The sequence below is a fragment of the Dermacentor andersoni genome, chromosome 5, assembly GCF_023375885.2.
Source record: "Dermacentor andersoni chromosome 5, qqDerAnde1_hic_scaffold, whole genome shotgun sequence".
NCBI classification, from domain to species: Eukaryota; Metazoa; Arthropoda; class Arachnida; order Ixodida; family Ixodidae; genus Dermacentor; species Dermacentor andersoni.
The window spans coordinates 93794213-93811771 of record NC_092818.1 but is presented as its reverse complement, the minus strand read 5'-3'; the positions used below and the strand labels follow the sequence as shown (position 1 = coordinate 93811771).

Genomic DNA, 17559 nt, shown 5'->3' with positions numbered 1-17559 from the left:
CGACCAATCGTGGAGGGCTGATTGCAGAAATGGAATAGAACAGTTTAGAATAGCTTTACGTTATAGCTACCCAGCTCTCTGACGAGAATCTCTGCATTTATATGTGCCCGATTCTTTAACAAATTTCTGGTGTAATTAATTTGCGTCACTGCCTTTATGACACCAGTTATTACGTTTTACGTTTCGCTATTTCCTTCTCAAAATAAATACGTGCGAGCAGTTTTTCAAAGGGCCGAAGAGGCGGTACGGTAAAAAAAATGGCGATAATTGCCGTATTTTCAAGGAAAATAAGTGATGCCTGCCGAATTTCAAAAAGGAATAGAGGCCGAAAAATCCAATCCCTAGATATATAACGAACTAAATTAAAAATTTTGTTAGTCATGCTTTATATGAATGGGTTGTCTCCGGCTACAATGAAAGCATAAATAGGAGATCCACAGCAATATTGGTTATAGTGACGATAATATTTGCTCACAGCATCTCAGAATGTGTATTCTGGTAAAATTTCCGAATTCCCATCAAGAGCAACTTTCCACGGCAGTTATTGGACTTCAGGGTTGATATTGTAGCACTGTGATTGCGCTGCTTTTGTGCAGGATCTCATCATAAATTCCTTTTCATCATTATCAGCATTTTTATACTGAACATCCGATTTAACTAAGTGTAAGATGTGACACTGTGATAGAGAAGTTGGAACTCTATTCAAAGGCATTCCCCCAGTACTAACCTATGGAGCCGAAATTTTGAAGGTAACAAAGAACCTTGAGAAGAAGATAAGGACTGCACAGTGTGTGATGGAACAAGAAATTACAGTTGTAACATTAAATTTTCCCTAAACCGGTGTTTCAATAAATAACGATAATATAACACGATAACCTGATAATTTAAAGGACGTTCACGCGCTCCTCTCCGTGCTTTTCTTACTCCTTCTTCGCACGTCGCCACACCAGCAGAGTCATGCACGAGAACATCGCTACACACACACAATCCCAGTTTACAATTTGCATCGCGCTAACGGGGACGACACCACAACTTTCGTGTCGCCCTCGTTAGCGCGATACAAATGATAAAGCGTGAATAAACTAGCCCAGCATTGTGGTTTTAACCTATTTTTACGTTTCACCAAGCACATTTTCTGTCAAGTGCCATAAATTTGCGAAGTCGAGAAGATTTTCCCAGGGCAGAAAGAGAACGCCGACTGTGTAGAAGACTATGTGCATTGCTGCTTCAGTGCAAGCTGGCGCATCCTTTGGCTTGTGGCTGGTTTTGCTGCCAAGCAAAGGTTTTAGCTCAACTCGCCTTCGCCTCCAATCTTTTCGCTCTAATACGCCGTCGGTTATCTGTCCGCATTCACCCTGTAATCCATACTGCCATCTTTCCCACTCTTATGGGGCCCTTAAAGCACTCTGAGCTCGAAGGCGAGATAGCGGTTTCTCTCTCGTCTTCGCTACCCTCCCCCTCGGGCGCCCTCTCCTCCTCTCCAATACTTTTTTTGGGAGACGCGTCGTCGCTCTGTCGGTACCGAACGTCACGTTGGCGCTCTTATTGCTTAAAAAACTCATTAAGTTCCGCTCATCAGGACCCGGCGCCTTTTCGCTACATAATGCGCTCAAAGCGACAGGCACAAACTAGACAGGCGCTGCCTTAATTAAAGATTCTGTGGATATAATTCTACAGTGTTTACAGCTATGCCTAGGGTCACCTGGACGTCCGTGTACGTGACTGTGGCTGCAAACCACTGCCTAAAGATGGTTTTGTATTGGCGAGGAGTGCGGCAAGTTATCGAGGTAGTGGAGATATTGCAGTCTGGTGGCATAGGTATGGTGCAGACAAGGAGCTTGCATTTCTTTCAAAATCACCAAGGCATAACAAGTGACTGTGTGCGTTTATTGGTTCTGCACGTGCCGATGTATATCGACTTCTAAGTCGCTTTGTTGGGTTTACTTTTGTATTTCATCAACTTCATCATCATCATCATCATCAGCCTGGTTATGCCCACTGCAGGGCAAAGGCCTCTCCCATACTTCTCCAACTACCCCGGTCATGTACTAATTGTGGCTATGTTGTCCCTGCAAACTTCTTAATCTCATCCGCCCACCTAACTTTCTGTCGCCTTCTGCTACGCTTTCCTTCCCTTGGAATCCATTCCGTAACTCTTAATGACCATCGGTTATCTTCCCTCCTCATTACGTGTCCTGCCCATGCCCATTTCTTTTTATTGATTTCAACTAAGATATCATTAACTCGCGTTTGCTCCCTCACCCAATCTGCTCTTTTCTTATCCCTTAACGTTACACCTATCATTCTTCTTTCCATAGCTCGTTGCGTCGTCCTCAATTTAAGTAGAACCCTTTCGTAAGCCTCCAGGTTTCTGCCCCGTACATGAGTACTGGTAAGACACCGCTGTTATAAACTTTTCTCTTGAGGGATAATGGTTACCTACTGTTCATGATCTGAGAATGCCTGCCAAACGCACCCCAGCCCATTCTTGTTCTTCTGAGTATTTCACTCTCATGATCCGGATCCGCAGTCACTACCTGTCCTAAGTAGATGTATTCCCTTACCACTTCCAGTGCCTCACTACCTATTGTAAACTGCTGTTCCCTTCCGAGACTGTTAAACATTACTTTAGTTTTCTGCAAATTAATTTTTAGACCCACCCTTCGGCTTTGCCTCTCCAGATCAGTGAGCATGCATTGCAGTTGGTCCCCTGAGTTACTAAGCAAGGCAATATCATCAGCGAATCGCAAGTTACTGAGGTATTTTCCATTAGCTCTTATCCCCAATTCTTCCCAATCCAGGTCTCTGAATATCTCCTGTAAACACGCTGTGAATAGCATTGGAGAGATCGCATCTCCCTGCCTGACGCCTTTCTTCATTGGGATTTTGTTGCTTTCTTTATGGAGGACTACGGTGGCTGTGGAGCCGCTATAGATATCTTTCAGTATTTTTACATACGGCTCGTCTACACCCTGATTCCGCAATGCCTCCATGACTGCTGAGGTTTCGACTGAATCAAACGCTTTCTCGTAATCAATGAAAGCTATATATAAAGGTTGGTTATATTCCGCACATTTTTCTATCACCTGATTTATATTGTGAATATGGTCTATTATTGAATAGCCTTTACGGAATCCTGCCTGGTCCTTTGGTTGACGGAAGTCTAAGGTGTTCCTGACTCTATTTGCAATTACCTTAGTAAATACTTTGTAGGCAACGGACAGTAAGCTGATCGGTCTATAATTTTTCAAATCTTTGGCGTCTCCTTTCTTACGGATTAGAATTATGTTAGCGTTCTTCCAAGATTCCGGTACGCTCGAGGTCATGAGGCATTGTGTATACAGGGTGGCCAGTTTTTCTAGAACAATCTGCCCACCGTCCTTCAACAAATCTACTGTTACCTGATCCTCCCCGGCTGCTTTCCCCCTTTGCATAGCTCCCAAGGCTTTCCTTACTTCTTCCGGCGTTACTTGTGGGATTTCGAATTCCTCTAGACTGTTCTCTCTTCCATTATCATCGTGGGTGCCACTCGTACTGTATAAATCTCTACAGAACTCCTCAGCCACTTGAACTATCTCATCCATATTAGTAATGATATTGCCGGCTTTGTCTTCATCAATTTATATGCATACATATGCGCTCCATTAAAATACAGATTAACTGGAACACGGAACTGTGTCTACGTTTCAGTGTTCTTGTTTGTTCCCTTTCTGCACTGAATTCCTGCTTTATACTTGCTACTAAAAGTCACCCTAGTCACCCTATCTCGCGTTGTGAACACCGCGCTTCAGCACCGACGGTGTGTGAGAACTGGCATGGTTTGTCGTTATTTTAAGGGTAACGGATTTCACCCTACTTCTCCATAGGCGGCAGCTGCTTTGTGGTTTTCCGTTAGGTATACACAAGTGCATCTTCCTATATACTTGTGTATGCCTACCGGACCAGCACAAAGCTGCTGCCGTCTATGCAGAAGTAGGGTGAAAGTCGTTACCCTTAAAATAACGACAAACCATGCCAGTTCTCACACACCGTTGGTGCTGAAACGCGGCAGAGGACCGAGGTTGTATGTGCTATAGGAAGCAGTGTTGGTTCTCTGCGGTGGTAGGAGATGGTTTCGTTATGAAAAGGCACAAGAAGCAAAATATTCATATTTCACACATCAACTATTGCACTTTTATTGATTGCCAAGCTCCTTTCTTTTTTCCCAACAGCAACCACCGAAAATCCGAAAAGCATGCTGAAGGAACTCTGCCTAAGTAGCGCCACAGCCATATTGTTCCAACGACGGCTACTTATCATTGCTTTCCGGAATATTATTACAGATTATGCAGAAGGCTACGATATCATTACTCAGTCAATTTGCCAATGATAAGTGCAACAGTGTCGCGTGATAGTCACAGGTATTGGCAACAAGGCTATACTGATAAGCAGTAGGAGCAAGGAACCATTGGTAGACTGTCTCATGTTTACGTTCTTTGCTGAACACGAAAGTACAAATGGTGCTTGTGCAACAATTGTGATCGAGGCATTGATGAAAAAACATACTTGGTTACACGTACAAAGTCAGTACCTTTTTGGAATTATAGTTATATTGTGCAAAATTTTTCTGGCCAATGGAAATAATAAAATGGAATGTATGTTCGACAGTGAGGTATTTTCCCCAAACTTAGCTGATCATCGGCAATACTGATCGTGTTTTGAACCTCGATGAAAGAAACTCGGATATAACAAATGAGTGAATATAATAAAGTAGACGTTGACGTTTTTCCACGATATCAGCCTGTAGCGAATATGTGCTTACAATATTAGGATATAACTAAGATATTGTTATGTGAGATGCAACTTGGTTATAACGAGCTTCAGCTGTATTTACATTTCAGCACATTTATCTTTCAATAGCAACTTTTATTATTATTATTATTATCATTATCATTATTATTATTATCATTATTATCATTATCATTATCATTATCATCATCATTATTATTATCATTATTATTATTATTATTATTATTATTATTATTATTATTATTATTATTATTATTATTATTATTATTATTATTATTATATAGCAATAAAACAACACACTTCTATCTAGTACAGGCTGAACCTTTGACAGACAAACACGCTTTCTCTGCCCTTAGCCAGCATTTTAATTTTCACTGGCAGCCCTGTCTTCCCAAATATTTGCAGGCAGAGTTTCAAAAGTGTAACACACGAGTCTGTATCCACGTCCGATTTTACTAAGTGCCCCTTTTCAGATACACATGCATATGTCTCCTTGTCCTGAGCTAGCACAGTAATACCACGAGAGTTCGAAGCTGGCATCGGTCCGTTTTCGTTCAACATAACAAACATCACAGATGGCAGGACAAGAGGTATGCTAATTGCGAGACGGGAGAATTTATTGCGGTGGCAATTATACGTACGTTCAAGGCACATTTCCTTCATCGTCGTTGCTGTGCTGTCAGGATATTGACAACGCGGGTGGCTTGCACGCGGATGCGAGTTAGTATTTGGTGGCAAAAACAATGAATCCGAGTGGATCCATGACGCTCATATTGATCATGACGCTCATATTGGATCTGCAGTAAAGCCAGGTCATCGTTCTATTTTCCGCTTCCGACATATTGTGTGCACAAAATACTGGCAGTTCTGCTGTGCAGTTGTGTGCAGTCCGAGCCGACCATACAGTAAGCTTGAACCTACAAACGCTGATGGTTTTCCTTCAGTCTCAACTCCATCGTGCACCATCAAGGTGCGACGTTGCTGGGCAGCTGCCAGGGCACTGTTTCTGCTGCATAACAACAGTTGCCTCGCGTGTTCTGTCCTGCCATCATGTTTCCCTCACGTATGGCACAATACCGAGGAGCTCTCCCAAACGCAATGCTAAACCTTTCAATTTCAACACTTCGCTGTTGGGTGAAAGTGCGATTTTTATTTGGAGCTGTACAGTGTATATCAAAAATGACAAAAATGTGGATGCAAAAGCACAATGCTAAGTAAATTACTTGGCCGGCTTTTCCTAGCGTGCCAGTGTATAGCAACTCTATAGATTTATAGCTCTGAGCAAAAATTATTTGATAGGCAGCAGATCTGTCCTGTACTCGTATCTCTTGTCCTGCCGTCTGCACAGTTTGGCCATGCAGAAACAGTGGTATTGTTTGCTGACTGTGGATTTCTTTTTTTTTTTCCTGCTGCAGACTGCAACCGGTCTGTTTGGGCTGGGCAATGCACAGCCGCGTTGCCTGCGCACCCACACAACGCCCCAACTGCCGGACAGCGTGGTTGCCAACCCACTCAAGATGGCGCGCCTAGTGTGGGTCACCAGCCGCATTGTCATCCTCATGGTGGCCGACGGCACCGAGCATCGTTTCACCCTCAGCTGATCCACTTGGTCCTCTTCGCCGGAAATACCGAAATACATATTCACCCCCACCATCCAATTAAATTAAAGTCGATACAACTTATTCTTCCATTTTACATCACGAAGAACACGCACATTGTGTTTACGATTCGTTTCGTTACGATTAAAATGACTGCGCCGGCGCATCACGATACGCTTGTTTGTCGTGCTGCCGCTAGCGTGCGTTACTTCCCGAGGAAAAAATACGTCAAAAGTGCAAAGCATCTTCTTTGTGGACCCCAAACACTCACTGCTGTATGTCACCACAGACTGTCATGTCTCAACTTGTGGCTTGTACCTACTAGCGGCCTACGATTTGAATTGCGGAACGACTTCACCAAGGCCCCACGACATTAAATGCATCGTATATCGCTGCTGGTTATGTCTATTCTCTGCTTATAACAAGTACGTTTCTGCGAATGAACTACTGCATAAGGTGTGCAAATGGCTAGGGTTGCCTGCTATGCCTGCACACACACAGAAAAGGCCGATAGGTTCTACTGCAGGCTCGACAGTATAGAGAAATAAGGTCGCATCTCTCTGTGTGTACTTGTGTCTGCACCCTTGCAGAGTCACTGTGCCAAGCATGTTTTCGGTCTCTTAGTGGGCATAATCTCATTAGATGACATTACGTGAGAACACGTCTCACAAGATGACCGCGGGCACTCGCTGTCAACACGCTGGCGTGAGGAAGGGCGGCAGCAGCAGCAAGCGAATTGCCCTTCGTGCTGCTTCTCGCTTCAACGCAAACTAAACTGCGAGAAGGCAGCGCGCACGAAGCCATCAGCCCTCGGCGCGCCCTGCACTCATTACTCGCCGCATATCACTTTTAAGATAGGGCCCGCTTGGCCCTATCTTGAAACGCCTCCCCCTCTCCCTTCTGCCTTTCGCACGATGGAAAACTGCGCGCTCCCTCCTCTCCTTCCTCCCTTTCGCGCGCGAGACTGAGCCACCATCCTTCTCGGCTCACCCTCGCACGCTTTCACTCGCACCCACAGCATACGGTGCGCGGCCACGATGTTAGCGCGCTTGGACTTTATACGGAACATCACGTCGACGACGACGGCGGAAATGCGCGTGAACTGTCCATATAATTGATATCGCAATAAAATTATCTGGATCCGCCTCAATGCGGGAATCAATGTAAGCGAAGCTTTCTGCGCTGTTTGCTGGCTTTGATTGATGCTAATTCGTGCTGCTAATGCGAGAGTCGTGAGTTAACGTTACCTTGTGTGCTGTTACTATTACTGTTTATCTGTATAGTACACAAAATAGACGCCGAGACGTGCTTGTTTGCGGCGTTGTTGTGCACCATTTTTCGTGGCTTGCGAGGCTGAGCCACCATCCTTCTCGGCTCACCCTCGCACTCTTTCACTCGCACCCACAGCATACGGTGCGCGGCCACGATGTTAGCGCGCTTGGACTTTATACGGAACGTCACGGCGAAGGAGAAGACGACGCCGATGACGTCGGCGTAGATGCGCCTGGAGTGTCCATATAATTGCTCTCACAACAATAAAACATTGTGCACGGGAAACTCTGCCATAAACTCGAAGCTTGTTTCCCCACAGTACGACTCGGTTTGTGGGGAAACAAACTCATTGTATATATATTCTTAGTATTTCCAGGCGTTTTAATGCGACAGCATTTAAAAGCCCGGAATCATTCCCGAACAACCTGTAGCAGTAGTCAGTAAATCTGTATGCGACAACGTTGTTAGCACATTCTAGTCGAGGCCCGCAATACAAATACGAGGCTGCGTTGTGAGGTTGCGGAGATATTCAGCTTTTTCTCAGATTCCATGGTCCGTAATATTCTTGTAGCCGGGTGTACGTGTTCTTTTTCATGTTTCCTTGTTTAGTTGATGATCCACGTCATGACCCTCAGTCCTGCTTAGGCCACTGAGCCATCCTTTTTATTATAGTTAATTCTCTCTCTGGAGTTGTTAGCGGACGTACCATTGAAAAACTCACAGACAGGGGTCCCCCCCCCCCCCTTTCGCCAGTGAAATCTAAAACAAACAAACTGCTTATGCGGAAATTCTCATGGCAGATGCCATACCGGCGTCATACCATACCGTCACGCCATAACGTCACACCAATGGCATCACGTGACTACGCCATACCAGCGTCACGTGATGCCGTTGGAGCACTGTAATTAAACAAGTCAGTCTGGGAATTGATTGGCACGAAGGACTTCCCTCATTTTCGATTGAAAATGCATTCTTTTAATTCTTGTAACACGTCTCAGTAGTTTAAATTGGCTGATGTTTATATACATGAGTTTCAAAACGAAGCGTATGTATGTGGTTTTGAATTCAAGTAATTTCGGAATAGTTTCTGTTTACGAAATTGACTCGATCACTTTGAAAAACACGTTCTTCCTCTGTCCATAGGTAAGCTGAACCAGCCGTGTCTTTTTCCAATTTCTTTCACTCTTATGTGCTGCTAATCCAGAAATGCTCGTTAAATGTCGATTTCACCCTAATACTAAATAAAGAGCGGGTCCTTTGTTTCCCTTCTCCTATTTTGCCCTTTGACACTTCATACCTTGCCTAATAAGCACACCTGTGCCTCCGCCTTTCCTCGACCCGGTCATTCTGTTCAGTCACCGTTCCCTCACAAAATTGCCGATAACAGGCGGCTGCTCCAAATCTCGTAGATGCATTTCAGTCAAGGCGCGCACAATACCACAGCTTCATCGTTCAGCCGTATTTGAATTTCTAGCCATCTATATTTCCTTGCTAGCGACCACTCTGTGCGTATACGTAACAAATTCCATACGATCTTGATACTCATTCATTGTACATCGCTTCCTAACTATTGTTCTAATTATGCTCTTCGTTGGTGCGTCGCCACATTCGTTGCTTAAGTTTTCGGGACGACGGCCGGGCGGGGCGGTTGCTGGGTCCGATACCTATCCCAGATTGCTTTCAGCGAGCAGTGGTGTTAGTAAGCGCCTCCATAAAATTTCGGGTACGCGCATGGCTTGAGGGCGCTGTCTCACGGCGGAGCGATGCAACTGAATCACGGGCGCGGGCTGGTCATGATGCGATTCGTCACCTGAACCACCTGAATAAAACTTAAATTATGGGGTTTTACGTGCCAAAACCTGAATAAAACTAGAGGTAACTAGAGGAGGGCGAATATAAACTTATTCGAATACGAGTCGAATAGTCAAATTCAGACGCATATATTTAGAGCAGGAAGATTTATTTCGGTACAATTAGGCGCCACGCTTGTACTGACTAGTGAAAAAAGACATTGCTTACAATCAACTGCAATCAGTACAAGTGCACTAATTGTCTTTGAAAGAACTGCACGAATAGGCTCTCAATATCTTTATATCCTGCTTGCAAACAAGCTTTTAAGAATGAATGGCTGCTGTGCGACTAGCTTTTAGAAAGCGCTAATGGTTGTTGAAAAAAGATGAGAAGTTGTGAAAAATAAAAAGTTGCTGAAGGACGTGTGTGCCGCGCGCACATGGAAAATGGTCCGTTGCAAGGAGTTGGGCTTTACATACAACGAAGCTTTGTTTAGGCGCATAAAGAATCGAAACACAAGGACATGCACGCACACACAAGTGCGGGCGCACACAAATTATACCCTGTCTTTTGTTAAGCGAAGTTTCTGACTACGGCCGAGTACGAGGGACGCCTCTGAGCGCATCATGGTTTCTGAGGCAACAAGCGCGTACCCATTCTATCCACGGGGAGCGTTTACTACTTCATTACCGTGCAGCCGTGGATGCGCGAAGGCGAGCTTTCTTGTTATTTTTTTTTTCTTGCACGGATGGCGCAGCCACTGCCGCGGAAGCCAGAGCCATCTGGTGGTGATGCAAGGAAGCCAGCGGCGGTGACGCTTGCCTCCTGCGCTGTGATTGGTTGGCCTATTCGGCGATAGAACAGCCACGCAGCTGCTACGGTTACCAAAACCAGGCGATTTTTGCAAAGAAAAGCTTCGCTTTTGAAACAAAGCTTGCGTTAACCATTTTACTTATGCATTGCTTCGAAAACGTTTGTCGTTGTTTCACAACTGATAATTTGCGATACTTTGTTTAGCAAGCTAACAGTAACACGACTGTAATGGTCAGTTGTCGCCAAATATGTGGTTAGTTTCTATATTCAAAAATGCTGAATAGTTCATTTTCCATATACTAACAGCCATTGCGCAATGTTCGATTCGTGTTCGAAACTTCGAATATTCGCCTGCCATATAGTAGAGACATTCTTTTATCGTGCCGTCCGAGACGGCGAGCGAGGCAACAGCTCCGAGATATAATAAAGCCTGCTTGTTCCCATGGTGACGTCGTAATTGTGACGTCACCATTACGACGACCCCTTGGCGGCAAGCCCCGCTGTCAAATCCCGGCCGCGGCTGCTGCATATCGATGGGGGCGAGACGCAAAAATCCCCCCCCTCCCCTTGTCCCGTGCATTGGGGCACGTTAATGATCCCCTGGCGGTCAAAATTAATCCGGAGTCTCACTCTACGGCGTGCCTCATAATCAAATCGTGGTTTTGGCGCGTAAAACCGCAGAATTCAATTCAATTATTGCCAAGGGGACATCGTAACTGTACACGTAGAAAAGAAAAAGGAACATCAGGTAAAAAGAGCATGATCGGTGGCGGTTCAAAGAAGAAAGCCGCCGTTGAATATCGCCAACTGTGAGAAGCGTCAGACTACGATGGTGACGCCACTGTCAGAACAAGCTGGCTTCATTATATCTGGGAGCTGTTGCCTCGCTTGCCGTCTCGGGCGGCAAGATAAAAGAATGTCGCTGGAAAGACTACACACTGATACTCGGTATAAATTGAATAGGACTAGCCGCAAATCTAATCGTGGCCGCGTGTACTGCACATGCAAGCTCAACATTGTATAAAGGCCGTAGTTTCTGTAATCGGCCGGCGACAAATAAAGGGAAGCTGTTTTTACGTATTACTTAGGAAGTGGACGCATTGCAGCAAGAAATGCCTCGAGGGTGTCTGAAAACGCTTCGTCGATTGAGTCTTGCACTTGACGAACTTCTTGAAAAGCCGAGCAGGTATTGAGAAAGCATGAAATTATTAGTCGGGTGTTTCACCCGACTAACAATTTCATGCTAATAATGATGCTGCAGTAGCGAAAATTTATCTAAAATCAACATGTCTGGCAGTACATGGCACGACACGAGTTGGAGCATGCAAATGTGAACACTTATCCTCTTTGTGTAAATCGCGCTGCAGTGAAACAGCAAAAATTGTGCCGCTAACGATGTGGGCCCAAAAAAGAAAATGTCCGGCGATTACGATACTCCCTAATGCGAAATCTGAGAGCATCTTTACACGTGTTCTCATTTCGCGATATATTGATGTAAAGAATTTGAGACCGAAATCACTGCACCGACTGGCAGTGGGCCAGTGCCGTCAGCGCCTTTTTGCAGAGGGAGGGGCAGTATATGAGTACGCTGTCATGATGAGCGACATCGGAGCCAGCTGTGGAAGACGACGACGACGACGAACGCGCGAGCAGTGGCACGCGCACGTTCGTGCGGCTACACCGGAGCCGACGCTCAACCCAGGAACGGCCGCCTAAGGGCTGCGAACTAAAATGACTGAAGTGACGTCTACAGCACTTTTCGACGTAGTTGCTTATTCGCCCTGACGCAAAACGAGCGTTCGTTGTTCTAACAGAAAAATAAAAGTAAATACAATCAGCTAAACTCAAAACAACTACGTACGCCTTTCTATGCGTAACACCGCTTTCGACACTCGACAGAACAATGCACACTTCTTGGTAGCGTCTTTTGGAACACTGCATTCAGGCAGTTGCCAAAAAGATGAAGGACTGACAAAGACCGCTTCAATTTCATCTCTTTTTTTTTTTTTTTGTAAGGAAAGAAACTGTCGAGGAAAGCTGACGAAGGGGCTGTTTGCAGACAGCAGCGTTATTTTTTTTTTCTTTTTTAGTAATAGGTGTTTTACCTATAGAAGAGTTGTTATTCACCTACCTCTGTAGAGCTCGTGCCTTCGTATTCCTTCCACGACATTGCCGGGCGACTTTCTCCCTTCGCTAAGGAGAAAACGGGTAGCTGCGACTCGTTGGGGTATAGCTTGCGTGGCACCCTCGCGCACAACACTCAGAACGGCCTCTCTCACCGTTTCACAAAAACAGTAGCACAACCACGCAGTGACCGCAAAACAGAGCGTGCACGCATCACGCGCCGAGGTTGTACAAGCACGACGTGCCACGATCAGGAAAAGACGCGTTCCCAAGCCTGCGGCTCGTCGCCTATACTGCCGCGCGCGCGCGCACTGCGACAAGTGACGGGTGTGACGTCACGCGAAACTGCTTGCTTTATTTCGTCCAACAAAGCTGGTGGCCACAGACAGTGCCACTAATGCAGCGATTACGCATGGTGCCCCCCGCACTGTGCTTCCCCATTCGTAAAAGCAAGCCCCCCTTTAAGATTCTTCAGGAAATGGTGATGATGATTAGACCTCTATCGGCGCGAGGGCATCTATAGGGCCAAAGAGCGCCAGGAGGTGCCCCGTGATTCTGCAGAATTTTAGGTTTAAAGTAGTGATTTAAAATAAAAGCTGCATAGAGGCACACGCGTAAAATATATCTATATATTTTAGTGCACCGATTCTAATATAATTACAGAAAATAAATACAGCGCCTCAAATGCACTGGCTACAGCCGCACGTGCGAAAGAATTATGAGGAGTCCAAATCCCTCACTGCACGATTCTTGTCTACGCAAGAAGTGCGAGGACTCAGACATACTTTTTTGCATCACATTGTACCTCACCTGTGAGGTAGAACCTGGCGGTTCGTACAGAAGGACACAATTTCTAAAGAAAAATTAACTTCCGCAAGATAATTAAGCACTCTCTTAAAGTTTAAATGTGGATCCTCTGATAAGAATAACGAGGGACGGCTGGGAGGGGAGGGTGTATATGGTGCGAGTAAACTTTCCTAAATAGGCCACTCGCTCTCGGTGAAGTCCAAGACATTCAGTGATGACATGCAGAACGATTAGGGTCTCTCCGCAGTGTGGACATGTTCCATAAGTGGGTTCTTTTCTGAACCGTGCCAGGGTGACTTCGGTAAGTTAATTGAACTTTAGTGGGAAATATTTGGTTAATTGAGGCTTCAGGAGACGCAGCTTGTTTACAACTTCCTTGTTACATTCATCTTGCCAGCGCTTACGTAGCGCCTAACGTATAACTGGCTTGATATGTACACCAGGTATTCAGCTTACATCAATTGTGTCCCGATGAGCGGCTTCCCCAACATCTTTATCTGCCATTTCATTGCCTGCGATCCCAGGGTGGCCTGGCACCCAGCACACAACAAGAGCAAGGTTTAGTTAATATGCTGCATGAATGTTTCTTTTTTTTTAAGAGTTTGTTGAAAACAGGGTTTCAGCTAGGCTTGCCTCAAGACAGGGCCGTGGCAACGCTTAAATAATCAGTGTATACTATGGACTTTTGTGTCTTGTATTGCACAATGTGTACAACAGTGATCAGACTACCGTAATCTTCAGCTGTAAGATGTTTCTACAGTTATGCAAGGTTTTAGAGTTGCAGAAGTTTGGGCCATGGGCTGCACATGATGCAGAAGTTGCACACTTTGAAGCATCAGTGAAAAATTCCACAACTCTATACTTGTCTTCAAGGAAAATGTTGCTGGATTAGTGCAGTTGGGCAATTTTTCTTTTTAAGCTCTTTAAAGGACAAGACACGAGCGACTGGACGTTGCCCTCAAGACGGGATGAGTTCAGCGTGGTCACTTTCCTGCAGATCTGTGAAAACTATTCCAAATTTTTTTGAAACAGATTTTACAAGCAAACGGGAAGGGCGGGGCGTGTGAAGGCCGGTTGAAATACAACTCATTTGTGGACAGGTCATTTATAAGTGATTTGCACGGATGTTGTTTTAGGGACGTGGTTTTTATTGCATAAGTGACTCCAATATATGTTCGCTGATAATCCAGTGCCAATAATCCGACTCTGCATGAAGAATTTGGACAGTGCTGGTACGAAAGGCACCAAGTTCTAGGAAAATGCTTAAGTGGTAGACAGGTTCAAGTGGCTCAATTAAGTGTTGTCTTTGAAGCTGACTGGTAAACAATACATTCATAGTCTATGCGTGACAACACAAAGCTTTTAAGATAGGAGACAATACCAATCTGTTCCCCACGATTGGTGAGATAAAATCTTTAAAAGGTTCATAGTCTTAAGACATGTTAGCTTGAACAGTTTTATATGCTGGATGAAGGTTAGCTTAGCATCGAAAATTAGACCCAAAATGTTTGTTCTATCGTAATGAACAGGCTTTTCCCATTCAACGTAATGCAAGGGTCAGGGCACACCGCTCTTCGCCAGGAAAACAGCACGCGAGTGGTCTTTTCTGCGTTGAATCAAAACCTGTTATCGTCTGCCCATATGGCTAGTCGAATAACACTGAACTGTATCTGGCGTTCACACACAGACAGGCTGCAAGATTTGAAGCTGATCTGAATGCCGTCCACATAGACATAATAAGATACCATAGATGTGATAACAAAACAAATAGGGATCATCTTAATAATTAAAAGTATGCAGCTGAGTCCTCCGCCTTGTGGCACACGTTTGCGTGAAAAGTGCGCGATAACACATTGCCCATTCTTACGCGAAACTTCCTTTCAGACAGGAAATTTCGCAAAATGTTCAGCATACTGCCACAAATTCCATACGACGACATGTCTTGCAGGGCACCGTATCGCCAGGCAGTGACACATGCCTTCTCAAGGCCAAAGAATACGGACAGGTACGGCTGTGTACAAATGCATCACGTATATATGGCTCGAGGAGGACTAGATTAGCGATTGTAGACCTCGCACTTCGGAAGCCAGATTGGCAGGGGCAAATATACCGTTATATTCCAAAAAAGTACCTAAGGTGACGGTTAATCATTTTTTCAAACACCTGAAGCAAACAGCTAGTGAGTGCAATAGGTCTGTAACTGTTAGAGGGCCCCTGACCAGGCCCCATATCCAATTTTGGTTATACGCTGGAAGTTGTAACGTGTCCTCTAGGAAGCATTCTGCCGCAAAAAAAAAATTCAGATCGGCTCATTAATAACCGAGATAGAAATACTTCAGTGCCGCGAACTTATGATTACAGGAGGCGAGCTCCACTGCATAGCGAGACGCTCTCTCCACTCGCCCCGTCTAGCCTCCGCAAGCGAAATTCCTTCCCTGCGTTTTTCCCATGCCGGACCTCGAGGATAGCGTGACACATGCGTCACGGGCGCTGCCTTCATTTTTTTTCTCTTCGCTTTCTTTTTTTTTTTTCGGCGCTGCGCACTTCCGCTGGCGGCGTTGCGCGCGAGCTGGTATTGTTTCTCACAGCGCACGATTCTGCGCGCTGTGCACAAGGACACACGACTAGTGGCATAATTCAGTGCTTACACGAATACAGAGATACCTGCCGTGGTTGCTCAGTGGCCATGGTGTGAGGCTGCTGTGCACGAGGTCGCGGGATCGAATCCCGGCCACGGCGGCCGCATTTCGATAGGGGCGAAATGCGAAAACACCCGTGTACTTAGATTTAGGTGCACGTTAAAGACACCCAGGTGGTCGAAATTTCCGGAGTCCTCCACTACGGCGTGCCTTATAATCAGAAAGTGGTTTTGGCACGTGAAACCCCATAATTTGATCGATTAAACGAATACTGAGGCAGACACAAGCGGATCGCAGAGCTTCATTACGCATTACACTGGAACACGGTAGAAAATGGCATAGTTCCGGTACCTGCGCACGTGACTGCACGACCATGGGAACAAGCAGACGAAGCGGAAGTACATCTTCCTTGCTTCAGTGCGAAGTAAAACAAAAAACACGCGGACATTCCATTTGTGTTCTATGGTTTCTCTAAACTTCAATTCGTCAATTCAAGCAAAAGATCCTACAGATAACACATGTTGTCTTGAATAATTGTCGAAGTCACGTGTCACCACGAGCGACGTCACACTGCGGACACCAGTACGTAGGCGCAGGTACAAGAGTACGTCACCGTCCGGCTTTGAGCGCGGTCGCCGCGAGGGAAATGGAAAACGGCGTTCGGAATGAAATTTCAGATTTTTCCGCGGCGCGTAGCGATGTAATTCTTGGTAAACACGATCGTTAGCGCGCATTGTACGCACTGCGCTTGTCAGCTCAATATGGCCAGACCTGGTGAGGGGCCCTTTAACTACGGAAGGGTCTTCGCCGTGTTTCAGTATTGGTAGGACTTTATTGTCTCTTTCCAAGCTGAAGATTTACGCCAAGTCGTAAAAACCTTAAAGTCATAAGTGGCAATTTAGGGTGTTAAAATTAAATTAAATTATGGGGTTTTACGTGCCAAAACCACTTTCTGATTATGAGGCACGCCGTAGTGGGGGACTCCGGAAATTTCGACCACCTGGGGTTCTTTAACGTGCACCTAAGTCTAAGTACACGGGTGTTTTCGCATTTCGCCCCCATCGAAATGCGGCCGCCGTAGCCGGGATTCGATCCCGCGACCTAGTGCTCAGCAGCCCAACACCATAGCCACTGAGCAACCACGGCGGGTTAGGGTGTTATGAGACAGATTCTTATTTAATATGTTATTGTGCCACAACCTGGATCCGAGCCACCAAGGGCCTACGGCAAGCTTGAGTTCCTGGAATACTGATGGATGGTTGTATCCCCCTGATGAAGACTTGTTTGGACACACAGGTAAACAAGGTGCTTCAGCGAACACTTTCAATAATGTTTAAAAATTGTCCGTGGCAGATAGCACATTTTCAGTCCATGAGCTGGTCTACTCAAAGAGGCGACCATTACTTGAACAAGAAATTGAAATGCATAATCGACTAATTAACAAAACTCACTAATGAAGTCTTTAACTAATCACCTTATGGCACATATTGCAATTTACAAATTCTAGCGGGTAACACTGCAAGGCATATCTATTTGAAAAGAATTGTGTAGGTGGCACCATTTACCAGATATGTGCCACCAAGCTTGCTGTAGAAATGCACTGTCGTTCTACTTAGAATAGCAAACGCTATTCTAAATGTCTGTTGTTCCCAACAACAGCTTCAAAACATACCGCGCGCCGAAGCTGGCTTCGCCGCAGTAACACACTATGTGGGGAGAAGCCGGCC

General features: G+C 45.4%; 1 protein-coding gene across 1 annotated transcript in view; it reads left to right on the top strand.

Moving 5' to 3' along the window:
- LOC126532015 (WD repeat-containing protein 7-like) overlaps positions 1-6550 on the top strand; it is a 178862-nt gene extending 172312 nt beyond the window's left edge. The window contains exon 30 of the mRNA XM_072288339.1: positions 6204-6550. Coding sequence (XP_072144440.1) covers positions 6204-6389 — 186 coding nt within the window. The 3' untranslated portion in view covers positions 6390-6550. The remainder of the gene's footprint in view (positions 1-6203) is intronic.
- The last annotated feature ends 11009 nt before the right edge of the window (positions 6551-17559 follow it).